At 36.0% G+C, this 26227-nt stretch overlaps 2 protein-coding genes across 7 annotated transcripts; one reads left to right on the top strand and one right to left on the bottom strand.

Annotated features, from left to right (window-relative positions):
* Positions 1 to 146: 146 nt before the first annotated feature.
* On the top strand, positions 147 to 900 carry LOC143469682 (beta-microseminoprotein-like). The gene is made up of 3 exons (XM_076967461.1): positions 147 to 307; positions 412 to 599; positions 753 to 900. Exons 1-3 carry the CDS (start codon positions 296 to 298, stop codon positions 880 to 882), a joined length of 330 nt encoding a protein of 109 aa, XP_076823576.1. The 5' UTR covers positions 147 to 295; the 3' UTR covers positions 883 to 900.
* A 347-nt stretch (positions 901 to 1247) lies between these two features.
* Positions 1248 to 21834, bottom strand: LOC143469679 (epidermal growth factor receptor-like). 6 transcript variants are annotated; one of them, XM_076967451.1, is made up of 33 exons: positions 21561 to 21834; positions 21082 to 21189; positions 20609 to 20772; positions 20227 to 20473; positions 19937 to 20083; positions 19720 to 19809; positions 19470 to 19609; positions 19224 to 19362; positions 18980 to 19090; positions 18585 to 18720; positions 18176 to 18199; positions 16507 to 16632; positions 16279 to 16397; positions 15443 to 15577; positions 13156 to 13354; positions 12782 to 12871; positions 12516 to 12632; positions 12178 to 12262; positions 11414 to 11523; positions 10865 to 11003; positions 9694 to 9861; positions 8816 to 8902; positions 8306 to 8497; positions 7962 to 8117; positions 7517 to 7639; positions 7186 to 7285; positions 6863 to 6963; positions 6549 to 6695; positions 5456 to 5515; positions 4089 to 4323; positions 3786 to 3863; positions 3493 to 3606; positions 1248 to 2729 (listed from the first exon to the last, which is right to left on the bottom strand). In XM_076967451.1, the coding sequence occupies exons 1-33, from the start codon at positions 21649 to 21651 to the stop codon at positions 2152 to 2154; spliced, it is 4656 nt and encodes a 1551-aa protein (XP_076823566.1). In that variant the 5' UTR covers positions 21652 to 21834; the 3' UTR covers positions 1248 to 2151. The 6 variants fall into 6 exon arrangements, with proteins under 6 accessions (XP_076823566.1, XP_076823570.1, XP_076823568.1 ...); XM_076967455.1 differs by having other exon boundaries at positions 1248 to 2711; XM_076967453.1 differs by lacking the exon at positions 15443 to 15577 and adding an exon at positions 14928 to 15047.
* Positions 21835 to 26227: the final 4393 nt, after the last annotated feature.

Genomic DNA, 26227 nt, shown 5'->3' with positions numbered 1-26227 from the left:
CGCGTGTCCTTCTCAATAGTTAAATAACTGATACATCTAATGAGCAGAAGCAGAACAAGTTGGTTGCTCACTGCACTGCATTAAAGTTTGCAGGGTACCCATATACGGCGCAGAGCTCTTAATGAATGCCGTAAGCTAGTTTTGGCTCTGTAATAAGGTTATAAGTAAACAATGTCGAGTTGAAACAATGCGTTTTACTTTTGTGCAGCTGATTGTAACAGAAATTATATGTTGATTAGTAAGTAATAAAACCGTTACACCAAAAGTCAGAGAATCCCGAAGACAATCTTTTACAATGGCAAATCTGGTAAGTCTTGAGATGTTTGCACAAACGAAACAGTACACAAGTGTATACTCCTGTTTCCATAACCTATTTAACTTGCTTGGATAAATGAAATTTTTTGTTTGCAGTCGACAGCCGTTTTCTTATCCTGTTGTTTGATGCTGGCTTTCTTGGAAGAGCCGGAGGCGTTTTGTTTCATGGAACCTAACGGCTGTGAAAAATACAAACCGGGCGACATATGGGAAACTGACGATTGCTTGTCCTGCGAATGCGTCGTGGACCAGAATGACAGTGACGTAGCCGCGTGTTGTTCCATGTAAGCAAAGACTTAAAAATTTTATGCGTATTTTATACAACGTTTTTTGAGGATTAGCCAGGAAAGCGAATAGTTCGAATAATAAATAGCTTGCAGGGTTCATAAAAATCTTTTTTTCACGTTATGAATGGACCGGTAATTAATTTTTGGCAGTTACTCGACACCAACGGGCGTTCATGAAGATTGTGAGGTTATCTGGAAGCAAGAAGAATGCAAGTATGACGTCATCGATAAAAACACCAAAGGCCCTTGTGGACATATGCATGGAGCAGTTGGAAAATAAATGCAAGAGCAGAAAAGAGATCTTTCTTGTTTGTTACCATAATTAACGGTCCAGTGGAAGTTTTTTTTGCCGAATTAAAAAGAACCATTTAAAATAAAGATAGAGGAATAAATTGAAAGTCTCTGGTATTTCCCAGACTAGAAACTAACCTTGTACGTCTAATTATCATAACTTATATACCTAATTATAATTACTCCTGGTGTTCAAAAAGACAAAATCCCTTTGCTCTCTACTCTAATTTACAAAATTTGAAAACACCGGTGACACAACCAAACCCACCACCACCAAAATATCATCTACTCAATTTTAGCTTAGGCAGACCTGTTACAACGGCTGTAGGTTACTTGTTAATTTTCAACCAGAAATCGAGATGGGATTGTATTTAATTTCTTGGTAAATTTATTTTGAAAATTTTACACGATAACAAGGAATAACTGTACAACAAAATACATAATTATACAATGCAAAATAAGGCAAACAAACGTACTATGCACTGGTGTGATTGGAACTTGAACTAAAATACGTAAAAAATGACGACAGATATGTAAAGACATCGGCAATCAGTAACAAAGCGAATCGCTGTGCAACGCATCTAAGCAGTGTAAATCGGTAGTTCAAACGGTAATAGACATCATATATTTGATCTAAAAGTCGTTATGGCAGGGACGGACGCACTCGAGCGGAACACGCGGCAAATAAATGTTTGCGCATGCGCAACTCAAATTTAGAAAGACAAAGCAATTTATCCTCACTCGCATTCCGCTTTAGTGCAACAATCATGTAGTAATTATGGCCTAATGCGTAATGTCTCTTATACAAAAGTATGAACTAGTCGTGGAAACAGTTTCTTAAAAGGCTGTTTACCCGTTTCCAAGTACGTTTAGTAGAATTAATGACCGTTTTGCAACAAAGGATGGGACTTCATACGATCATGTCGCCGTGAAAAAGTCAACTTCCAGCATCAGCTTTGCATCCAGCAAAGATGAACTCACTGACAGTTCGACGTCACAGATGACGGGATACAAGAAAATGTTAAGTGCTTGAATGAGTTTGGCAAATTTTTAAAATTTGAAACTTAACCATGAAGACTGCGACGCTGTGAAGATTTGGAAAAAAACTCAACTATAATGTCACTATATTTGTTAGTTAGTTTTTTGGCGCCGGGTCAACAAAATTTAACCCGTTGGGGTCAATGTACACCTACACCATGTTAGTCGCGCTGGACTAAAACGTCCAAATTAGAAGTCACGAACCAAAGATGGGTTCGAATTAGACCGGAGGGTGATCCGGAGTTCTTAGATGATCCTTTTTAATATTCTTATTGTTAGATGCTGAGGAGTTAAAGAGCATGTACTCTGGGTTCTCCACTGCTGTGCTTGGTGATGATGAGGACCCAGCAGATGATGAAGACCACAGGGGGTCTGTCCGTGCGGTTGGTCCGGCACGTGAGTTTGGTTTAAAGTGGACTTTGCTGTCGTTAAATAACAGTCGATCATTATCCTCGGTTGAGGACTGGGTCGACTCTTTTCTTTTGTCGCGATTCCCGGTGTTTCCCCTGGACAGGAGGGACTGGGTGTCATCTCCGATGCCGCTGTCGGTGGCCATGTACTCCTCGTTAGCAAACCACGTCGGGCTGTGATTCTCGCCGCTCGTGTTGATGTAGTCGTGCTCCGGAGCAGGATTAGCAGTGCACATGGCAAGGTGACCGTAGTTATCCTCCTCAGGAGGGGAGTTGGGACCCATGGAAGCAGGAGGAGGGCTCTCAACGTAGGTCTCATTCATCACCGAGGATAGAGGATGATTTACTTCTTGAGTAGGAGGATGGAGTCCTTCGGGATCAAAGTAAACTAGATGAAAGGATGGAAGAAAAACAAGTATGGTGTCATGCAGCGAGCAGCGGATGCAGCAAAGCAAAATCAAAAGTGCTATTCTACCAGCCAGGCTACCAGCTAGAGACAATACAGTCCAAAAGAAGTTGGGACACGATTAACACATACCGTGATGCTGAGATTTAAAATAAAAATTAACGCACGTCAGAGAGCTTGAAAATGCCAAGTGAGTCACTTAACCATTAAATTTATTATAACAGGAAAACTTAAATCAAAATTTCATATAAAATATTTAAAAATCAACGCGAACCAGAGTGAAATTAAGTGCAAATCACATAAAAAATCAATGTTTGTGATGTCAAAGCAACTTGCAAGTGCTATTTATTTTACATTGACAATAGCTAGAAAATGGCTTTCTTATACAGAAAGCCTTAAAAAAAGTACTGAAAATTTTATATCAACAAGCATGCTACAAAATCAACACATTTATATCAACACATAGATAACTAATAATAACGTTTCTCGGCATTTTGGTTAAATGTGAGAGTCTGTTTGTAATCATAATCGCAAATGATGGAATTACAAGCAAACAGTGGAGTTCCATTCATGGAAAATTGAGAAATTAATTTTCCCTTTACAGATGATAAATGCTAAACACCTTCCCAACAATGCTTCATTGTGCATGGGAATGAAGCTTTATCATGCAACACAGATGTTTGCAGAGAATTCGACATAAACCGTACAGGTAAGTAGACACCGCTATTTGACACAATACACTTACCAGGCATAGGGTTCTTGCTTGGAGTGGGAAGAAGATATTGATCATCGTCGTATGAGAATTTACCACCCGGTGTCTCTTCTGGTAGCTCCTGTGTGGCAAGTCCTCTACTCAGATCTGAAATATCACGCAGAATAACTGATACGGCACAAACCGGCTACTTAGTTGCCAAAGCATTGACTGCACAATGCCCATTAAACACATGCTAATACCTCAAATCGCACATTAAGGTAATGAAGGTCCAGCATAAGCTACAGGGGTGTTTAGCATGTATGGGAGAGTATCAGAATACTCACAGTGACGTTTCTTGTTTGTGGGATCCTCCGTGTACCTCTGTGTCTCTTCTGAGTCTTTTCTGCTGGTACTTGGTGCAGCTGAAAAGAGTTAGAGATGATTTTGATGTTTGTGTGTTGCATCAAAATTGGGCTTATGATCTAATAATGGTGACTTGGGCGATCATATTTAGTTAAATATACATACACTTCAGCACTTTCTGGCAAATTCATAAATGGATGCACAAGACTAAAAAAATGCATCATCATCGTTGTAGCAATTCGTAGTTTGTCAATATTTAAGCTTGGGACAAGCAAGCCCAGTACCTGAATTACTGCTGGACGGGTGGAAAGATTTTGAGAAGTCTGAAAAGACGTCGTCTTGGTCGGAGTTTGAGTTACCTCTGCGATTTACTTCGGCTGAACCCCTCACGGCAGATGTTGAAGGTACGGGATCAACGTTAGCAGATGGGGTGCTGCGTGAGAACAGTCGCTTGTTCTCGTACTGCATTTCTGCTGCAGAATTAGCTTTGTCGATCGACGATTGATTGGTGTAAACAGGCTGCGAAAGGATGTGACGTAAATAAACAACTCTGCGGGAATCATGACATAACGATCGACCTTTTAGAAGGCAATCGATGAGTTCACGTAGTAGATTAGCATATTAGATAGCGTAAGTTTGATCATTATCCATGGAGCACACAAGTACACGTGTCACATACTTGCAGAAATAATTTCTCTGGCCATGTAGTAGTAGTGAATAAAATGCAGAGCTGGGCGTAATTTCAAAAACTACGAAATTACGTAACAACAAATTACGTACTTTTGATTACGCGCTAGGGGTCCCCGTTATGTAACGTGATAATTATCAACAGATCTTCTAAGACATTTTTCACATATGTTCGATTTACGTATTGTGACTTTTTATCGTACTGTAGGTTAAGATGTTAGTAGCAACAACAATGTAAATTGCGATGATCACGACAGGGACTAAATCAATTTCATCCAAAGTAGGACATACGATTAAGTTAAGCACTAAATCCAGATATGAAGATTGATTTAAACTGGGACTGGGATTAGAACAGTTATTTTAGCCAGTAGGTTTAACGATGAATATGAAATTGGTTTAAACTTAACTGGGAAAAACAGCTTCCCAAGCACAATTACATTTGGCGAAATAACATGATAGCCCGAAGTATAGTAGCAACAGTCAACGAAACGTAGGATTGAAACTATTATTATCTAACAACACTTTCGCGCAAGGTTTTACCGCAAGTAGAACAAATTTTTTCACAAAGAAACGTTAAGACAAGGACATCAAGATTAAGTTCTGACCAAACACCAACGTTTGTGGTCACGCAGGGAGCGACTATCAAGTTTCTGATAAACAGAGATCTATAAAAAAATTACCCAATAAATATTCGTTATAGTTACGTAACCGAAATTCTCGATCACGCCCAGCTCTAACAAAACGTAATTGACAAAAAAGATATCACACCAAGATTCCTCATGCACATTTCGTAATAGTTAAAAAGAAAATGAAGCAATTTTTTCCATTCTTTGCAAATAAAATACAGCGATTCACATGCAAGGTTACGAGACCTATGACAATGCAAGTCATGCAAATGTATTATCTTCATGCCCCCAAGGAAGCAAGATTACTGTGGTACATTTGAGCTATTTAATGTACTCACATGAGGTACTAGAGCAGATCTTGATTGTAAAGACTCATCAACAGTTGACATGGGTGTATACTTCACATTGATAATGTGGCAAGCAAAACATAAAACAAAACAAAATGCATGCACATAACTTTTTTTGGCATATGACAATTTCACATTAGAAATTTAGCGGTTTTTCATACCGACTTCAAAAAGGTGTTTCTGAGTAGCATTATGAAAACAATCAGAACTAATTAAAACGAAACTTTCAACCGGTTAATTAATTATATTATATTATATTATTACAATGATGTGTGTGGTAATACCTACACATTATCCAAATAAGCAGTGTTGAAAGTGTTAGGAGATAGAGAACGAGCACAAGTTAGGTCAAAAAGAAATGAGAAATTTTATAACTCGTCAGTTCTGACTTAAACAGTTAGTTAAAACTCGCCGACCACTAGAAACAGGAAGAAAGCTTTAAGGAAACTGCAGCTTTCTTTAATATGGCAGCTACACTAGTCTTTTGGGGTAGCCATATGGTAGCAAAAGCGCCTTTGTTTTGGAGGAAATTTAACACCACTTACGTTAAGAAACCTCTCGCACTATCATGCATAGACTGTTGTTTTCATACAACAACTACTGAGGTGTTGTGTTGTTGGGGAAAACATTAACAAAAAAAACTATGCACTGTTTCGACTTAATGCAGTTAAGCAATTTTAACCCAAACGTGTATAATTTATTCTTATTGCAATAATAACTTTTTGGGTTTGGTAAGTAGTCATAGAATGTATTGTTATAAAACAATGAGGGCTATTGTTATACTGACCACGAAGTTAAAGCGGAAATGACGTACTTTGCAATTTCACTGGAATCGCTTTGGTAACGTTCATGTTATGATGCATAGAAGTGCTGATGATTTTTGATAAACAAATTGCAAATGACCAAAGTAAACAATCAGATTTAACTCACGTATTACACGAAAAGGATGAAATGTATGATATAACAACAAAGAAAAAACGGCCATGCCATACCAACAACTTTTACTAACTGACTTGACAACAGTGAAAACCTCTAGTAACCTCAACAAACATGCTTTTGTCAAGCTGTGAGTATGACAACGCACCTGGTTGGTGACTCCGTTAGTTAACAGGTACTGATCGGGTTCATCCGCGAGAACGTGATCGTCGATCTTTTCATCATCCATGAGCTGGCGGAAGAAACTCGCCTCATCGACAGGGGAAGGGCTCAGACAGGAGCTAGGGTCTTCGTTCTGCAAATAAGGGCCAATTAAACATTTCAATTCAAATTGACAAGTCATAAGAAATAAGCTTTCACAAAATAATAATAACTTTGGTTAGCTGTTGTAACCGAAGAAATCAAATTTGCGTCATTTTATCCTTTAATATTTTTCTAATTTATTCAGCTTTTTTGTGTTACCTTCATCATGACTATGTAACGGGATGGGTCGGACGCCATTTTGCTGAATTCAGAGACAAGTTCTTTGAATGTTGGGCGACAATGTTTGTCAACCATCCAACCTAAATAGGTTCAAAGTTATTCTTCAAGTTGGCTTATCAATTACATAACGGCATAGAGCCATAGACAATAACTCTTATTACATAATCACCACTGTAATTAGATAATACTTCATCAGTTGAATAGGTTTGTATATAATTAATTGTATATACTATACAGACTTTAAGACGTGTTTATATAGTTTTAACAAGAAGTGAAATTTCACTCAGTTAACGTTCACTCACATTTAATAAGAAGCATATAAACATCAATGGTAGCGGTTGGAGGTTGTTGAAGTCTATCACCTCTCTCCAATAATGAAAGCACTTCAACGGCACGGACGCCCTACAGATATGGAGCTTTTCTATTAACTTTTATCTTAAGTGTTGGGAGGGAAATGATTCACGTCATCAAGATTCAAAAACTACTACGAGTGAAATATTAACAAAGATTTGAAGCTTCAACCACCGCAAAACACATTGGCGACGACTGACGATTTACAAGTAATAATTTTTTTTTCAATTTTAAAATTTCTAGCTTTTAAATTGATAAATGGATGGATAAGTCAATTGTTACCTCGTAAGGACGGGCACCGTAGGTGAGCAATTCCCAGCATGTAATTCCATAAGCCCAGACGTCAGAATAGTGCGAGAACTTCCGTTCTGTTATGCACTCGATTGCAAGCCATTTTATAGGCAGCTATAGAAAAATACAAGCTCGTAAAACGACTCCCGTCAAAACTCGAATGAACCATTAAGTGGAAAATATTGAATGGGACATCAGCAATCGCTGCCAAAAACTACACGGTAACAGGCGACTCAATAACAGGCCTGAGCCTTCGTAGACTCCAATTTTATTTACAGGGTATTCGGTGTTATGATTTTACAAGTTTAATTTAGTGTATTAAGTTACAATAAAGCAAGGGCATCACAAAACCAATATAGCTGTCAGCCCTGTCCTAAAGACATGAAACCGCTTAAAGACTATGAATGAGACACCGACAATGTATATATTTCGTCACCTTTCCCCCTTCCGCTTGGTACGTGTCTTCCTTTACATCCAGCATCTTGGCGAGACCGAAATCAGTGATTTTAACGTGATTTGGAGTTTTTACGAGGACGTTCCTTGCTGCAAGATCTCTATGCACAAGATGCTTCTCCTCTAAGTACTGCATGCCCTACACATACAAATATATCTTTTTATTGTTTTGCTGCAAACTGGTAGTTCAATTCGTAACATGTGCACATGCAAGTCTTTAGACGTTGCTTACTGGTGCTTGTGAATATCATATTCAAGAATGCAAATCAAACACACTCATAATTAAATTTAAATTCTTATGTCGAACAAGCTGATAGGCCGACGCACCTTGGCAATTTGCACAAACCAGGTGAGCATTTGCCGGCATCGAATGGAATCTGTGTTCTTTGCGCCGCGGACATACTCAAGTAAGCTTCCCAGTGGCATTAGTTGGGTTATCAAGGACACCTGATTGGTCATGGAGACACCGAGTAATCGGACTAGGTATATGCAGTCAACTGATGCCATCATGTATGCCTCCTACAAGAATTTTATGAAAGATCAATTGTAAGTGAAAAAAATACTGTTTTATCAATATTTAATGTCCTTGCCCTCGTGAAAAATATAAAAAATTTGAAAGAAAATTTGTACAAGCAAAGGAAAGAGATCTCTTGTGATATTGGTACTTGACAGATGATTTTCGATGCATTATCGAGCGAAAAATAGGCGGAAATGTCTTGAACCACAACTAAAATATTCATAAAAGTACAGACAAATTCATACAATCGGTAGCAACGGTCATAAAATAAACACAGCAAAAATCTTCTAAAAAGCATAAATATTTTATGAACTTCTTACGTCCATTATCTCGTTGTTTGCGGCGTGCGACATTTCTTCTGGTGTCTTTAAAGTCTTTACCGCCACTGCTATCTTTACTTTCTCACCCTGGAATAAATTGAGTTAAAATTTAAAAATTCTCTCATAAAACTCGTAAAATTCTCTCATACTGGTGAAATATTGTTCAATAAAATGCAAAAAATATGTTTATTATATCTTGGTCAAACATTGTATTTACCATCTGTTCGATGAAGCTGACAGTTGCAAATTTTAAAATAATAGCCAGGGTAGATACAATAATTGCTGACAGTTATAGTTTCTGATAATGAGATAGAAATAAAATATTTCAGGCTGGTATGAACTAATCCCGTGATTTTGCTACTATATTTTCCTCAGACTAGTATTGAATTTTCCGCAAACAACAATAAAATTTAGTAAATTTAGGGATTAATTAGGCAAAAGAATAAACTAATTGGGAGAGTTAAGTTTTCAGACTACAAAATGGTAAAAAAAATTTTTTTTGAAGATAAAAAACTGGTTACTATAATAAGAAACAAAACATTCTGACTGACTAATGAAAAGTTTATGTTGCAGCTTTGTATTACCAGCAAGTCTAACCACGCAGGTGTTATCTAAGCCAACCTAAGTCCTTGAAACGCTTTAAACAGACAGACAGATCAGATAAACTAACACTATAAATACAAGGGAATTGACTTAAATCCTTTTAGAACACAAAGTGGGTTAGGTGTTTGTTTATGTTTCGAGTATGTAGTGAAGCGAATTCTATTTGAGTACTTGATACTTAGGCAAAATCAAGATACTTATGCTACAGGTGATATTGATAACTTCAAGTAAGATTAGCATTATGATAGCCACGGTGTCGTGTACATGGAACATACCTGTATATTCAGCGGGGTCCATATTGCCTTATGAACTTCGCCGAACGCGCCGGTTCCAAGCAGTTTGCCCATAGCTAGTTCATTTTCTTTAACGATACGTAACTGAGCCTGGTTTGGTGCTGCTCCACTTGGTGTCAAAGGCATTGCTTCACTTTCCGGTTGGGCGTGCTGAAGAAAAACACGACATGTTGATGTTATGCCTATATTTAACATTGTAATAGTGAAGATGATAAACGAACGCGTACCGTGCGGTTTACACCTCTATTAATCAACCAGACTAGATTCGAATTGTTTTTGCATACAATTGACTTTCTCATTATCATTGACACGTGTCTTGTTATATAATGCTTGTACAGTACGTGTTACTGTAACATGGATTATATAATAAAGTCGTCTTTCAAACAAAATGGGACCAATACGAAATTTCAAATGGCTTGATTAAGCAACATGATTTTCAGTGGCGTTTAAACACCATATTAAACGATCATCTACCGAAGCGGGACAAGTCGGAGGAAGTAACTTTTAATGGTGAATACAATAAAAGGAAGTCGTACGTGACATTACGTTAACATTACGACTCGGAAATGTTAGTTGACCGGATGAGGTTATACGTGTTTGAATGGCAGCACGACTTTCAACAGCGTTAAGCCACCATTCATGCGCTTATCAGGGTATTGACATCAACAAAGTATGCAACGTGAGCAGATGCAAACTGCCAATTAAAATGAACATTTCCACGAAAGATGCTCCCGTCAAAGCACGTGTCGTTTGTCACTACATGACTGCACATTCCTATGGATTTGCTTCAAAATAAGCTAAATGGGACGTCCCAATGAAACGTGTCACGTTTTGTCAAATGCCTACTGACTGCGGTGAATTAGACAGAACACACGGTTTCTGTTTATCCGAAAAACCTATACCAAACAAAGACCAGTGCCGGAAAAAAATGGCATCAGCCCTGGCTTTATACTTTTTATTACTGTAAAATCACCTAGAATATTATTCCCTTCAAATACGGGTAAAACAACCTAGGCTTATTGACGATGGGTAAGAAAAGCCACTCATCAAAATAAAGCATAATAAGTTCATCAAATTTTGCGATGTGCGAGGAAACAACGAGAAGCCCGCTTTTCACAGACCGTTAAGCACTAAGTCAATCACAAAGCAATACCTCGCCAACCATGGTATCACCGATAGTTTTCTTCATTCTATTTATCGTCTTCTTATGCCTGTAGATCATGAAACCCAAGATGGTAACAGCGACCAGAATAACAAGAGCGCCTATTACGTAGTAGACTGTGTAATCTGGCCTGTAGTGACGAAAAATAAAGCGTGAATATAAGCGGGTATATGCAGTGCAAATATAGGTAGACAAACAGTGGTTGGTTTACGCCGTACTTCTCAAACATAATGGTTGATGTATATAAGCTTTACTACAAGGAGCATATTTTTAACAATTGTGGATTATTTTAACAAGAAACACAATCATTTATTTTTTCTGAGAAGAAAGCTTGTGACTTTAAGCTTAACAAACAGAACTTCGACAAATATTGGCCACTGAAAAGTGGAAATTTGAAGAATCCGAGCATGGCAAATTAAATGCATACCGCTACTTAAAAAAGATATTTAACTTACAATAAACTTACAATAAAGCACTTGTGAAAGTGCTAGCTACATGTGGCAAAAAAGTAGTAACGGCAACACGACATAGCACACTCACTGTGGTGGTATGTAGCATTCCCAAACGCCAGTGCTATTGAATAACATACAGCCTTGTTCACACTTGCCATCATCCACGGTCTTGCATGCCTTACACTGACTTCCGTGGTACTGCGGACAGACAAAAGTTGCAATGCAAATTGACCTGTATAAAATCCTGTGCAGGTGTGGTGACTTTTGTTTCAGTTTGCGTTTAAGCAGGCTTCGAGGTTACATTGGTATGCCTTTCCAACCAAACTGCGCTTGTACGAACATTAGAACGGACACGAGAATTTTAACAAAGCAATACTAGTGACTATGATTGGCATTTATTGACAGATAAACAAGCAGGTCTGGAGTAGGCAATGGAAACAGAGTAGCCCAGGACACAGATCACTTGCTAGCAACGTACTGATATTGCACAAAAGGGTTGTTGCTGATAAAATGGTATGGGTAACACTGTGTATTGTATGTATTTCATAAATCTGGCATTGCTGCCTGTTGTCATAGTGATACATGGTGTATGTAAAAAAATTTCTTGGAAATGTTGTGCTTGTTTCCTATACAAGACAACCAACAGCTGCATCGGGCTCAGATTTCAAGTTTTGAAAAATGATAAAGAATTCTCAATGATAACATGAGATAGAGGTTTAAAATGCAGTACTTAAACGCTGCTACTGGTGTAACAATAGTTTATCCTACAATGTGCTATTACAATGTGTATTGTACAACTTGTATTGTACAATACAATACAAGTGCAACTCACGTAAACTCTTAAAGACTTACAATCAATCTGTTCGTTTCCTTGTCAACGAAATGGTAGCAGATTGTACAGCCATCTTTACCAAAAGCATCATTCGGACCAGTGCAACTACAATAAAAACAGTGCAAATGAAGCCGCAGCAAAACGTGCAAAACCAAAGTGCCTGACACATGTACATAGATATTGGATTTGAACCACTGGGTTTGAATGGGCACTTTCCGTTAAGTAAGCAAACAAGATTTTAAGTAAACACAAGAACAATGAGGGTCTGGAAGTATTCGTCGCAGTTTTAAAGCAAAATAGGTTTTTTATTCAAGTGGAGAAGACTATCAGCAAAATTTTTGCACAGTGTTTAACAAACCCTCCGTCCATGCAGTTTGCGCTGCACAATCGGCACGTATTGTTCGATACCAAGTCCGAATACGTTGTTTCAGGACATTTTGAAACACATTCACCGTCAAAGTCAAAATTCTTGCATCTATCAAAGAAAACCATCGTAGTTGAATACGGAATGATTTTACACAAAAACATAAAAGATTGCAAAACAAACAGAAAACAAAGCGATTAATGTCTAGGGAGTTGATTCACGAGAGTCAAAGTACAGTGAAATTGTATGAGTCCACTTACCTGGTACAATTGAATGATCCCGGCCCAGTGCATTGCTTCTCGCATTCATCATGACAGGGCAGACAGGTTCTTTCTGATGTAGCATAAACTCTGAAATTAACCAAAAAATAGGTTATTATGACAGATAGATTATAGCTTTGCAAAAGGTGGAGAACTAGAGATACATATAACTTGTCTGTAATGCAACTTTGAACTTTCAGGTTTGAATATCCAGTAACTTTAATTCTGTTACACATTGAAATCGTAGTTTGCTAAGTACATATTTAGTTGGAAAACTAATATATATTGGTGATTAATTCATTACATGAATTGGGCAAGCTCTACTAAGCAAAGCATAAATAGCAAATTTTAAGACAAAGCAAAACACGACTTACCCTTTCGTGTAATCACAAACTCCAACACAGGTTGTAACATTGTTGCCAGGATAAACATTTCCATCTGAATCCTCAACCCACTCTGGTACAACCTGTCCATTTTTATCAGTCAAGTCAGTGTAGCGATTACAACGAACGCATTCTGTGGCTTCCTTTCCCCAACAGCCACTTGCTGGGTCACACTGGTTGTCACATGGGACTTAAAAATCATGAAATATTTTAGCTGATTTTGCACTTAAATTTTAACTTAAATAAATGTATAAATTGCATATAACACTTATTTTATTTCATTATCATTTATGCTCTTTAAGCCCTTTAAGATGTTTTAAAATTTAATTAGAACATAAAAAACATCAGCAACAAAATCATAAAGAAGTTAACTTAAAAATACAAAAAGAATGATTCCAACAAAAATGTAACATGCCATGAACACAAAACACTGTAAACAGCACAGCCACAGCCTGTAAACAGCCTTGTTCTATTTTTCATTGTTCAGTTACTGTAGTACTGTAATGGAAGATATTATACAGTTTTTGTATCTCTACCATGGATTGTGTGTCAAACAAAATCACTTAAACATCAACACTCAATAGCATTATGACTATATGAGCAATACTCCAGTGCTCAGTAGAAACCAATAGGTATACAAAAATTTATAAATTAAACATTCTACTATCTTTAAAAGTTGATTGCTAAATGTTAAACGAAAACAAATGGATCTTAAATACGCCAAGGGACTTCTCGCAGCAAACATAAAGCATTCACACAGATTCATTCAAGCGTCAAAATTTACCAACAAGACTGAACTAAGACAAAGTGTTTACAAAGCAAACTTCCAACCACAACCCACAAGCTTTAAGAAACTTTTCACCACTCCTTGCAAGGATGTTTTGAATTTTCACATCTTTTACAATAACAGACTTACCATATTTTGTGTGTTAACAACTTAAGCCTAGCCTCAGGATATCTTGACACTATTTTGCTAAAATACTGATAAGTTGAAGGACTGATAACACAAACGTTTAGCATTTGTTACTGTTTGAAAGTGCTAAAGCAATATGTAATAGGTTATTTCTCAATAAATCGATACCGCAAAGACTGGGTCATCCATAATAGCCTATGAAAACTTAGTACAAAGGTTACAAAGCGGACATGTCATGGTCAATACTCAAATACAGTATCAGAATATCTGATATTTGAACTCACGATAACTCTAGGAAATCAGACTTAATTACATGCTTTGCCGTAATACACTAAGTTCTATGTTTATATTGCTCCGTATAAAGATCTAAATCATTCATACTTTAAGTAACTTACAAGAATTGTAAATACCAGGCCAGTAACAGTTAAACATGGAAGCCAATCATGAAATACATATACTGCTAACATACCCTTCTTGCAACGTCGTTTATTCTTTCTAACGCTAGAATGTTGCATCTTTGGTTGTGAGAACAGAACGTCCCATGCAATTTTCTTAGGATCACAAAGCTTTGGATTATCAAATACAACCACATCACCTAATAGAACAACATATAACATGCAAACATAAAAAGAGTTTTATAGCGAGAAAAAAAAACATGCAATGCAAATAAAAAAGGAAAAACAAAAAAGATCAATTTGACAAATCATATAAGTGAGACACAGGATCATTTCAGTGAACGATGACCCATTTTCTGTGATTGCCAGAAACAGCTGAATGACAAAGTGCCAAAACATAAAGATGACGGACAGGTAGCGATGGGACAACATAAAATCATAATCTCCAGCCTCACCACATTGGTCAGAAGCTCTGTTGTGACTAACATCATTGCTGGCTGTTGTATTGGTTATCTGGTCCCATGTGATGGTATTAGAGTAACACAAAAGGGGATTCTGTTGTACGTTAACTGCTCCTGAATTTGTTGATGTCACCGTGTTAATTTGAAGAATAAGTTTCAATTCAGCATATTAAAAAAATAGATACTTTTCCTATTGCAACATACGAACATTTTGACTTATTGAATTAAAGCAACACCAACACCACTGCAACAAATGGTTATATATCAAATAAAAACGATAAAGTATTTCCACCATTTTTGAAATAATACAAAATTAAACCCAACTAAAAATATGATATTGATCTGACGATCATAAACGAAACCACAGTAAGAGTGGAGTGGAAGGAAAAAATAGCCAAACTTTAAAACACTCCTCACTATCGAAAAACATAATAACACTATTTATTTCATTCATTTATCAGGCGAAATGCATAACAATTGCATCCTTCCCAAATTAAGCCACCACTTACTGCAGCCTTTCCACCTATTGAAGCGAATGGCATCAAAGCGACCATTGCTATCATTGGCTGCCATATGTTTTATACGACGCCAGTTAATAGTGTCGACAAAGCATAACCGGGGGTTGTGACTAATACCAACAGCCCCTAACAAAAACAATGACAATACTCAAATATCTTTTGGGTACAATAACAAATACTTCGTTTGATTTTAAAAACTGCTGGAACAAATATATATTGTAAGTTTTTATATAATGAAGCCCCAACAAATAGAGTTACTATGATAGTATGATCAATAATTGTGCTTAACAGCTTACATGATTATAGCAAAAAATCTGGATCACAATAGAACAATTCCTGCAACTTTTTAAGTGGTTAAGCTTATCTTGGCCTTTGACTCTTTAATCTGACAGTTTTTTAATGTTAAGCAGGCAGTTATTTCTTTAAGCAACAAACAAGATGACATCGATTAGTTAAAGAAAGCAGACTTAGCTTTAGAAGAAAACATCTCAGACAGTAGTCTGATTTCTGCATACCAAGGCTGCCACACACGTTTCTCATAACAAATATACAAAACCAGGAATTTTACTGACGTAAGTAGTAACACATTATTGTATTAGCCATGTATGCTTGCAATATACAGCCACAGATTACTTTACCACGAAACTTTATATACAAGTTGTATTTAATTGTAATTAGTACAAATAATTATGATATCATAATCTCTCAATTATTTGTCTCAATATATGATGAGAGATCAAGTATTTGCTTATTCCTGATATTAACACATTTAAGTGAAAGTGGCCCTATAAGATTAAGTGCAGGTGATAATAGTAATATTTACATACCGTTGTCAATTCTTTCAAGTGAATTCAAGCTGAGTTCACGAAGGGTTGTGCTGCTTGTGTAAACCGTAAGACTGTACTGTTGATCCTTTAGCTCTTTACCATGGATTCGTCGAAGATTTCTTATAGCATATAACAAAAATTTTTCATGAATAAATCGTTAAATCTAAAACAAATTTTATAATAGCCTTTAAAAATTAAATTCAAATTTAAAACATAGCCATTACTTACTTGAAAATGCTCAAATCATTAAGTTTCCAATCTTCAACGTTCAAATATCCAGTGATTTCTCGCACATTTTCAAACACTTCCAGTTTTCTTAAGTCTCCCAAAGCAGGATACTCACAATATACGTCACTGCATTACAAATGTAAAACAATTATACATTGTATAAATCACGCTGATACATATACCCAAGTAATCCATACGCGCGGAAATAAAAATGAATAAAAAATGCATTTTATTAGTTGAAAATAAGAGCAAACAAAAAATGGATGGCGTATTTTGTAAGTTGCACAGCTAGTCAAATGAATGCCGTCTCCAGCTGTGCTAAAAGTTTAAAGTGATTTGCTATAAATCTATATCTCTAATGCCAACTGGCAACCAGCACAATCAAAGCAACGTTTGAGGAGGGCTTGAAAAATAAAACTGTTTAGTAAATACGAAAGTAATTGTTCAACAGGGCCTATTACTATAAGCTGTGCACATTTAGAAACGATATCCATTCAGAAAACAATTTTTAAGTTAATGAGATATAATTTACAGCTATAGGTATATTCAATGTCTTCAGTGTATTTCATAGGCACTTTGTTATAAACAGTGTATGGACATTGTCTCAACATGACATCAAATCTGTGAAAAGTACCAATTAAATATGATTAGCTTATCATGGTTTAAAAATTAGTAAAAACCAACTTGGAGATAGTTGAGACATGTTTGCTTTAGGCTATACAAAACCATGAGATTTCACTCAATTTTAAAACTAGTATGTAAGTCACAACTGAGTTCGTATAAAAAGTTTTGAATTTGAATGTTTTTTCGGCACTCTCGAACCAATTAAGTTAATTTATACAAAAAATCAAAGGCAAATAATAATAAGGCAAAGGCATTAGCAAAGCCAATAATCAGTGTTTTGACTGTGTTCGATAACACTTCTGCTTCCGCAAGCACCAGTAAACAGAAAACAATTTATAAGGTTGAGATTTCACAAAAAGAGTCATATTTTGCATAACAAAGGTGGAACACGTTCCATATCATCTACAAACTGACATTGCAACAACAACTTTTAATCAATTGAAAATTTCAGTGAAAACATGAAGAAATTTTCATTTCTTATGTGTAACAATTATGAACAGTATCCTATGTTAATCTGAACAATGTAGAATGCCATCAAAGACGTACGGAAATGACTTTATGACGTTAATGGAAACTCCGTATGTCAGATATCCGTTAGGATAAAACTACATATATACAAGCCTTTGCAGAACCAGTTCTAACTAATTTCATGACTCGATATTTGTGTCAGCTAAATATAGATTAAGTGGTAAGATCGGGTAAGGCAGCCTAGTCTGCTATAAGAATCTAAGTGAGCCAAATGACAACAATATATTATAAAAAATGAAGCGGAACAAACTTTGCCAATTATATAAGTTAGCCTGCAGCTGTCAAATAAAAACGTAAAAGAACAGCGTACAAAACGTCTTAAAATTCATGCCATATGGTTCATTACGAACATTTTTTGTTCATTGTGGACAAAAAAAGTAACACATATATATATATAACTTAAAGAGCGGTTAGATTAAATTATCAGCGCATCGAACCATATTTTAGAAATTGCCAGCTTGCCAGAGCGTGAAAAGAAATTTGCTGAAATGCATCAAACCTGACATTAGCATCAAACCTGTTTTGTATTTTACGTGTCACCCTGCAAAAGATTGTAACAAAATGGATCTCAAACAATTCATCTCACTAGACAAATGAAATTCTGTTAGACTGGAAATAAGTAAGCACACAATTTTACCCAAACACACCAAAAACACAATTGCACATATAGGCTATGCACAATAGTGAAAGCACAGATTATGTTTATATTGTATATAAAATTAAAATTATGGTTCAAATAAGGGTGGTAAACCACCAATACTAAATAAAAAAACTGCGTGAAAACTAATCTTACATCTCCGTCACGCCATCATAATCCAATTAACAAGCTAAACATTTTCCCAGTCGTACTATATACACATCATGTCGCCTACGTATAAATTAAGACCACAGTATTTTAGCTTAGTGTTACAATAAACACTCCATACCCTTCAAAGGTTCTAGGCGTAAAATAGAGCGATCCTTCTATGATTGTGCAGTTTTTGTTGAAATATTGTAAGTTTTCATCCCTGATGTAGGAATAATCCTTCAGAGGCCCATGAGGCAAACCAAGGCCATAACATACTAAAGGCATAAAACTGATTAACATTTATACTTTTGAAAAGTATTATATATATATTTACACTGCACTCTTGATTGGTGCGAACAATCACAAATATGCTTTAGGTATTATGTATGACTTAGCCATACTTCATAAAAAATGTAAACATTACGTTTTAATGCTTTAATTAGAAAATATACTACAAGAAAGTTACTAAAACGGTTAATAAAGTTGCAATTTTACAACAAATACATAATTTGCGGCCACAAACACAAAACTCACTGTTTTCACATTTGCCCCCCTTGCATTCTGTGCACATGTTCTTTTCATAATCGAACCATCCTTCAGGACAGAACGTTGTACAGTACTTTTTTGCAGTCTGTGGTGTGTTTGCTAAAGGAGATGAATTACCTCTGTTTACTAAGAAGCTATTTACCTGCACTCAAGGTCATCAACCAAGTAACAGTGACTAAGGTTTACTCATAAGCTAGTTAGCCGATTCTTCGTTTGTTTTCAAATAACTTACGTGGGCACTCGTCTAAACAGTATCGAAGGAACTGGACCTTTGTTGGGCGATCTTGAAACTGGTTATTATTGGAGTCTACTTTTCGACCATCCGGACAACTTTTCACGCAGGTCCCATTGTCATTGACGTCCTTGCAAGCCTGAAAAGCATTATTTGCTATTTCCACATCTTTCCACTGGTGAGAGCTGGTTTAATTATAACTGCAAAAAGCTAAGAAAAGCACGCCGGGTGAAAGTGCATATTTACATGACAAATTTCTGCAGCTCTAGTTTTGTAATCTATCGTTGATTCTCCTTCATTGAGACACCCTGCGGCACAATCATCACTGCAACAACGGCCCTGCTGGTTGCATCTGTTGTTGCAGTTGCCACAACTTGATTTGGTGACTGTCAAAAAGACATCATTTTGCACAAAACACAAATATCATAATCGAAAACAAAAAGGCAAAAACATTACGAAATTAAAAGGGCTAGAGTAAAATTTATATATCTCTCACTTGTCTGGCATAGGTCAGGAGAGTTTCCCCAACAACGAGACATCCTTGGGACAACAGAATCATGGATACAAGCGTTAGGGCATGCTGGGCCTAAGAAAAATGTCAGATAAAAAAAATAAAACACATTTCCTTCAATGAACAAGAAATGATGTTGACTACTATGTTTACATGTCATATACTAAGCCATCGTGTTCCTTTTTGCTTAGTCACTACTTACAGCTGACATTAACAGAGTTGTCAATCATAAGGTTTTGTGGCACTTTGCCTGACTTTCGGTCCGAAAAAATTTCACCATACCATTTTACGGTGTGAATATAACACAAATATGGGTTGTTTACAAATTCCACGTTTCCACTGGAAATTTCTGAAAGTCAAAATTTCAGTTAGGCATCAAACACAACAAACACAGATACATCCACACATATATATATCCAAACACTGTCTCCAAATTAGCATAAATTCATCCCAATTGCATAACAGTCTATGAACTCCATCGTAAAAACAAACCAGTTAGCTTTGGCAGCCACAATTCCCTTAGAGCCTTATTTGGTGGACCCTCATTATCCTTCACATACAAAGAGTATAGTTTTGAGGAATCGGAAGTGGTCGTATTTATCGTTTTTTCTCGACATGCCACAACTGTGGAATCCTTGTGATATTGCTCTATGCCGCGGATAAGATATAACGAAGACAGATCGATGTGGTGGACTGAAACACGGCTGATCAAAACGTAGCCCGTCACTTCTTCAATGTGCTACGAAAGTAGAACAACTTAAATCTAAAATAAAAATCCTAGCTACAGTACACAGTACACACACTATACAGTACACTGCTATACACTCATTGTGGGCAATTATGAGTGATTTATTTGTTCATTGTTACTTGCTACCTTTGTAAAGTCGATTGATTGAATATTGGACGATTCACTGTCAACAAAAACAATTTCTAAATTCCCGTCAACTATTGTGCAATTGGTGTAATGTTTTCTCAGAGTATTCAATTGGTTTTCAGCATCATGATCAGACGACGCTCTATTCGATGTTCCCTTGCAAGCTTAACAAAATACCAATAAGTTGAGATGGCTATAAAAACAGATCAACTAGAATATATACTGGATATATGTGAAACAGTCAGTATTAAAACAAAACTGGTAGCCCCAAACATTTATGTTAAAAGCCTACCTATGCAGAAAATACGAAAAACTATTGGTACAGTACGACAGCATATCATATGCCTATGTACTCTTAAGTGAACTTAAACTGAACACAAGAATGAAAGAAAATTGTGTGATAAATTAATGCAATTAGTTATATCTGAAGAACAGGAATCCTGTTGTAATTGGACATATCATGCAACACTTACTGCAAACAGTTTTCATGCAGCATTCTGGGTCTCGTGGATCAGGTAGAGTGACAAGCTTTTTTGGGTAATCGCATCGCAATGGTTCTGCACATTTTGCATTGGTGCAATCTACCAAAACATATATACTCTGTGATGATGTAAAAAAAAAATACAATATTTTTTGCTAGATATTACCATTTAGGCAAGCATTAAATTATAACTGCTGGAAGCATATCTATTTAAAGCAATTAGACATTGGTTAAACATCAATTGATGAAATCTGTATAAAGATTAAAATGAGAAGTATTGTGAGATACAGCTTAATCAGAATACAGTATATATCAAACCAAAATTTAAAGAAAATGCTTTCCTGGAAATAGATAAGTGGAGTTGATTTTTCTAATATTTATGATATATATATATATATATATATATATATAACTACAGAATTATCATATGATTCATGTTTTATAATAATTGACACAGACACATGTGCATACTTGCTGAGGTTGTAGTTTGGACAAAGACACAAATTAGTAAGAGAAGAACAGCTGTACAAAACATATTCAAACTGGTCTTGGACACCATCATGTAAGCTTTTGATATTTTCGATGTCTCGAGGGATATTGTTTTCTTATCTTGTAGTTAGAACGAATACAAGCGTATACTAAACCACGTATCCATTCATAAGCATTTTTCAATATCCACCAAGCTTTTACAGTTTTAACAGGTGTTATCAGTTAAAGTATATATGAGTCACAAATAAAAGAATGCTCAACTGTAATAAACAAAACAACGATTTATAGTTTTTAGTTTAAAGGCAATTTAAAAGAAATTTACAGGACAATAAACCACAGCAACACAGATTCATTAAGATTTCGGGTGTAGTGCAGAAGTGCACAACCACATGGTGCATTTGCATACTGGGCCCTTGCTACTCAAATTGTGATGTCGTTTGGTTGTACACTTCTGCACTAGATTCAACACTGGATACTATAGCCTGCTAAATGATTACATTTTGTCAGCATAGATTAACTGCATGAAGGGCATCCAGCCTCTTTTAAAATTTGATTTAGCAATTAAGCTGACCTTTGCTCAAAGACGATGTAGTTAGCTCTTGCTTTTAAATTAAAACCTCTTGCATTAAAATATAGGTACGTTAAGTCAGCCGTTATAGCTACCGTACTGTATATACCGACGTAACAGTCACACTTACAAATACATTCCATGCTAGTCAGCCTTTACATTGCGGCAGTATAAAAATAAGTCAAAAATTTGAGATCACGGTTGCTTTTAGATTTTTAGGCAGTATATATTTCAGTTTTTGACGAGAAACCATGCACACAGAATTATAGAAACACAAACTCTAAGCAACTACAAGCTTCAATTCTTTTAAATTATTTATTATAAATTGATGTTTAAAGTTAAACAACCACATTTGTCTCATTTGTTTATTATAAACTAGCATGAACATGTTAAACCTTGATAACTCTTGTACTAGCCTGTTCGATCATGAAATTCTGTGAGACAAGTTTAATAGAGTAAAAGACTAAATATACGACAGTGAGAATACAAGTTGTATTAACTATTGATCAGAGGACACTAATTGGGCTATAGCTATAGGGTGGTGAGTGGATGATCAACCAACAAATATTTCATATGACTGTGATATATTTGATTGTCTCAAATATAGGCTATGTCATGTAAAAGACATACGTTGGCATACAATTTCATATTTAAATGTCATATACGTTCCATAATACATTTTAAGAAATCTACTCAATTTGCATAAAAAATAATGTAAATAAGTAGCAAATTAATTGCAAGTCAATCTGATTTATTTAAAAAAAAGCAAAATTTTATGCATGATTAAATGCCATTTTATTTCTTGTACATCCAAAATTTATCGAGGAAGCAATAGCATGTCCCCAAACCCCTTAAAATAGATTGATAAATCTCCTGCGCTTTTAACTTTTTTTAAATATTCACAAAACAACCATTGACGATGACGATGACACTACCTCTGTGCAGAAAACGGTACATTTCATAAATTGTGAATAGGCCATACCGGTATACGACTAATTAAAAGTGTCATATAATTTTTGAAGTCAAGTTGGTCACCCTGATGGTAGTCTATAGGCTACTGTGGTCTCTATAAAGGTTATCTACTAGTTAGTCTTATAGCCCTGCTGAAAAGTGTTAAATTTTTTGTCTAGATCTTGGCGGCGAATTAGCTAGGTCTACGGCATAGGCTAGTTTTTTGACGGCAATGAGGTAAACTTTGAAATACCTTAAACTTCTAAGAAAGGTGGCCTATAGTCAGGTAGTTGCTATCAGTTACGCTTTGCACCATATATACTTAGGTCTAATTAGGTCCTGTAGCCTCCAGCAACTAAGCTAGCACTGCCGGTAACCGAGAACTCAACTGAATAAAGAGCTCTTGGTATTTTCTCGATTCTTTTGATCCAGGCTACCGCTATTTGAAAATTATGGTGTTTTCTTGCGGACTGGCACGCCACAACGTTACACAACTTTACGCTTAATGACGTAATCAAAAGAACTACAAGAGTCAACTACGCTTAACGCCCACTCTATTATAAACATTGTCAACAGTGGTGTTCAACCATCAACCTTTGTTGGACTCTGGTGATTTGGCGTGAAGGACAATATATTGTGGCCGTGATGCGTTTTTTGAGTCGAAGTGGTAACTCAATATGCCAGTGGCAGCTACTAGCTGACAAGCAAACTAATAGTTGGTAAATTGTTTCCAGCTAGTAATTGGTATATGTACCAGCTAGACTGCTAGAGTAACCGGTATACAATCCGAGAACTATTCGTACCTGGTATACCAGCCTATCTGTTACATGCAACGCTAGCTGTAAACACGTATGTCATACCCAATGAAAAAGATTAGTAAAACTTTGGAGCATGCTTGAGTTTCATACATCTGAGATTTCAACGTGTTTATTTTTGTTAACAGCAATGTCGTTGTAAACTTGAATTTTAAGTACGATGGTATTACTGTTTTTAGCTGACGAACCAAAAATATGTGAAGATATATAAGAGACCAGTAGGCTTAAATAAAATAAAAACTTTTATCATCCTCTGGGGCAGATGGGTCAAAATTAAAAGCTGGCATTTATTAGCTTAATTTTATTGGCTAAATGACACGATTCAACATCAGCAGTGTGCACTGTGTTTGTGAAATGGTTGAGTGAAGTGCTGAACTATATATGTTTAACTATACAGTTTCAGTTTCACACGATGCTGCATCCGATGCTGAATCAGTTTCTTGTATTCGCAATTGATCTTCGCGGAGTAATTCCCGAGCCCGAATATGATTTTTTGGAACAAAGTAGGATTCGTAATTCCCCCTCTCGTTTGTGTGTTTTATCGTCCAATGACATTCTTTATAGAATTTATTACCACTGGTGAGCTTTTGATGGCACAGCAGGCATACACTGAGGTCAATTTGATCATGTTTAACTCGCCTCTCAGAGGTAGCAATTTCTCAGTTGATCGGTGTTGTTTGTCTTTTAAATAGAGTGAAAAATGAAATGAAATGAAAGAACACTTTTTCAACTACTTTTCGATGAAGCTATCGCACTTAAAAAGCTGTTACAGCTAAGAAAGTATCAACTCCAAAGAAAACGAAACTGAAGTATTTTTAATAATTTTTTTAACTTAATTAATGGTTTGTTACGTTATAGGCTAATGAAATTTTCATTTTGATGCTGTTACACAATAACACAGTTACAAATTTTACTTCTGTAAAGTCACCAACCGTAAATTTTTGCGGTAATTGCATCCTTTGACCAAGTTTTGACATTCTGTTAATATAATAATTATAGGATTTAGAATGCATAGAAAAGTCATACAAACAAAATTGTAATGTCATGAAATGACGAATTTTCTGTAACTCTTCTCAAAATACAAAATAAAGACAACAACTCCAAATTAAAAGTACCAATTTTGTGCAACCCACAGAAGCAATATAATAAAACATCAAAAACTTACCGCTAGATGAAATTAAAGAGCATTGAACAAAGCAGAATCTGACTCTTTATAGTCATAGCTTTTTAGCCTAGGATACAGATAAAGTTTGTGGTCCTAACGTAAGCTGATTAATCGATGTTCATAAATACAATTGAAGTTAGTTGTACATCGAAATTGTAAACTCATTGCAAATTTTAAGCTGTGAGCACCAAAAATTTTATTTAGTGTTCACCAGGACACCATTTTGCATACCACGTATCGTTGCTGCACACCGGGTCACCGGGGCGATGGTCTTTGCACACCGGAGATCTCGTCGAAAAGTGGAATATTCTGCAGTCTCACACACTGGCTGCTTCCTTGCACACCTACAAACCGGAATTTTGCTTCAGCACATCCGCGATCTCCGTTAAAACTGCAATAATCTGCAGTCCAGGACCTAGCTCATCCAATTTCTATTAAACAATCAATAACCAAAATGCAATTTTAGCTAACCAGTTCTTCTAACCTAACCGCCTATAAAGTTATATATGTTTAACTATAAAATCCGTGACATAGGCTACTTTCGGTAAAATAGCTAGCACCAATACATTTTGTTTAAATCGGCTACCTCTAGGGTACCACGCCAACGCCGCAAAAAAGCAAAGTATTAAATTGTATCGCAACTTTAAAAATTATGTTTTGTTTTCATACTTTGATTGGAGGGTTATCAAACGTACGGTAATTTGATAGATTCCAATCACGAAACAACAAGCCAAACGTCAAAACCGGCATTCAAACGCGCTTTTCTGTGATTGCCGTTGCACGATTCATATTCCAATTTTTTAAATGGTTTTGCAACATTTACAATTACACCACAGTTTTATAAACTTGATTTTTTTAAATCAAACAACGACATTTCAAGTCAGACATAACAATTGTAAAGCAAACTGGCTGTTGGCAAGTTACAATGCCTAATGGCAAATGGTGTTTTCTTTCATCGGATTGCAGTTTTGTTAATCAAATGTCCGTTTAAACTTATACCATGAATTATAAAATGGCCAAATGATTGGTATTTATTCTTCGTAAATTGAAAATGGGCAAACCAACTTGCAAAATACATGCGTGATTAGACAAACATACACAAATTGCTGAATCAACATCATTCCTAAAAACACTAAATGATTCCATAAAA

Source organism: Clavelina lepadiformis, chromosome 8, assembly GCF_947623445.1.
Source record: "Clavelina lepadiformis chromosome 8, kaClaLepa1.1, whole genome shotgun sequence".
Classification (NCBI taxonomy): Eukaryota; Metazoa; Chordata; class Ascidiacea; order Aplousobranchia; family Clavelinidae; genus Clavelina; species Clavelina lepadiformis.
Note: the sequence above shows the minus strand (reverse complement) of the source record. Positions and strands in the feature narration are given on the sequence as shown.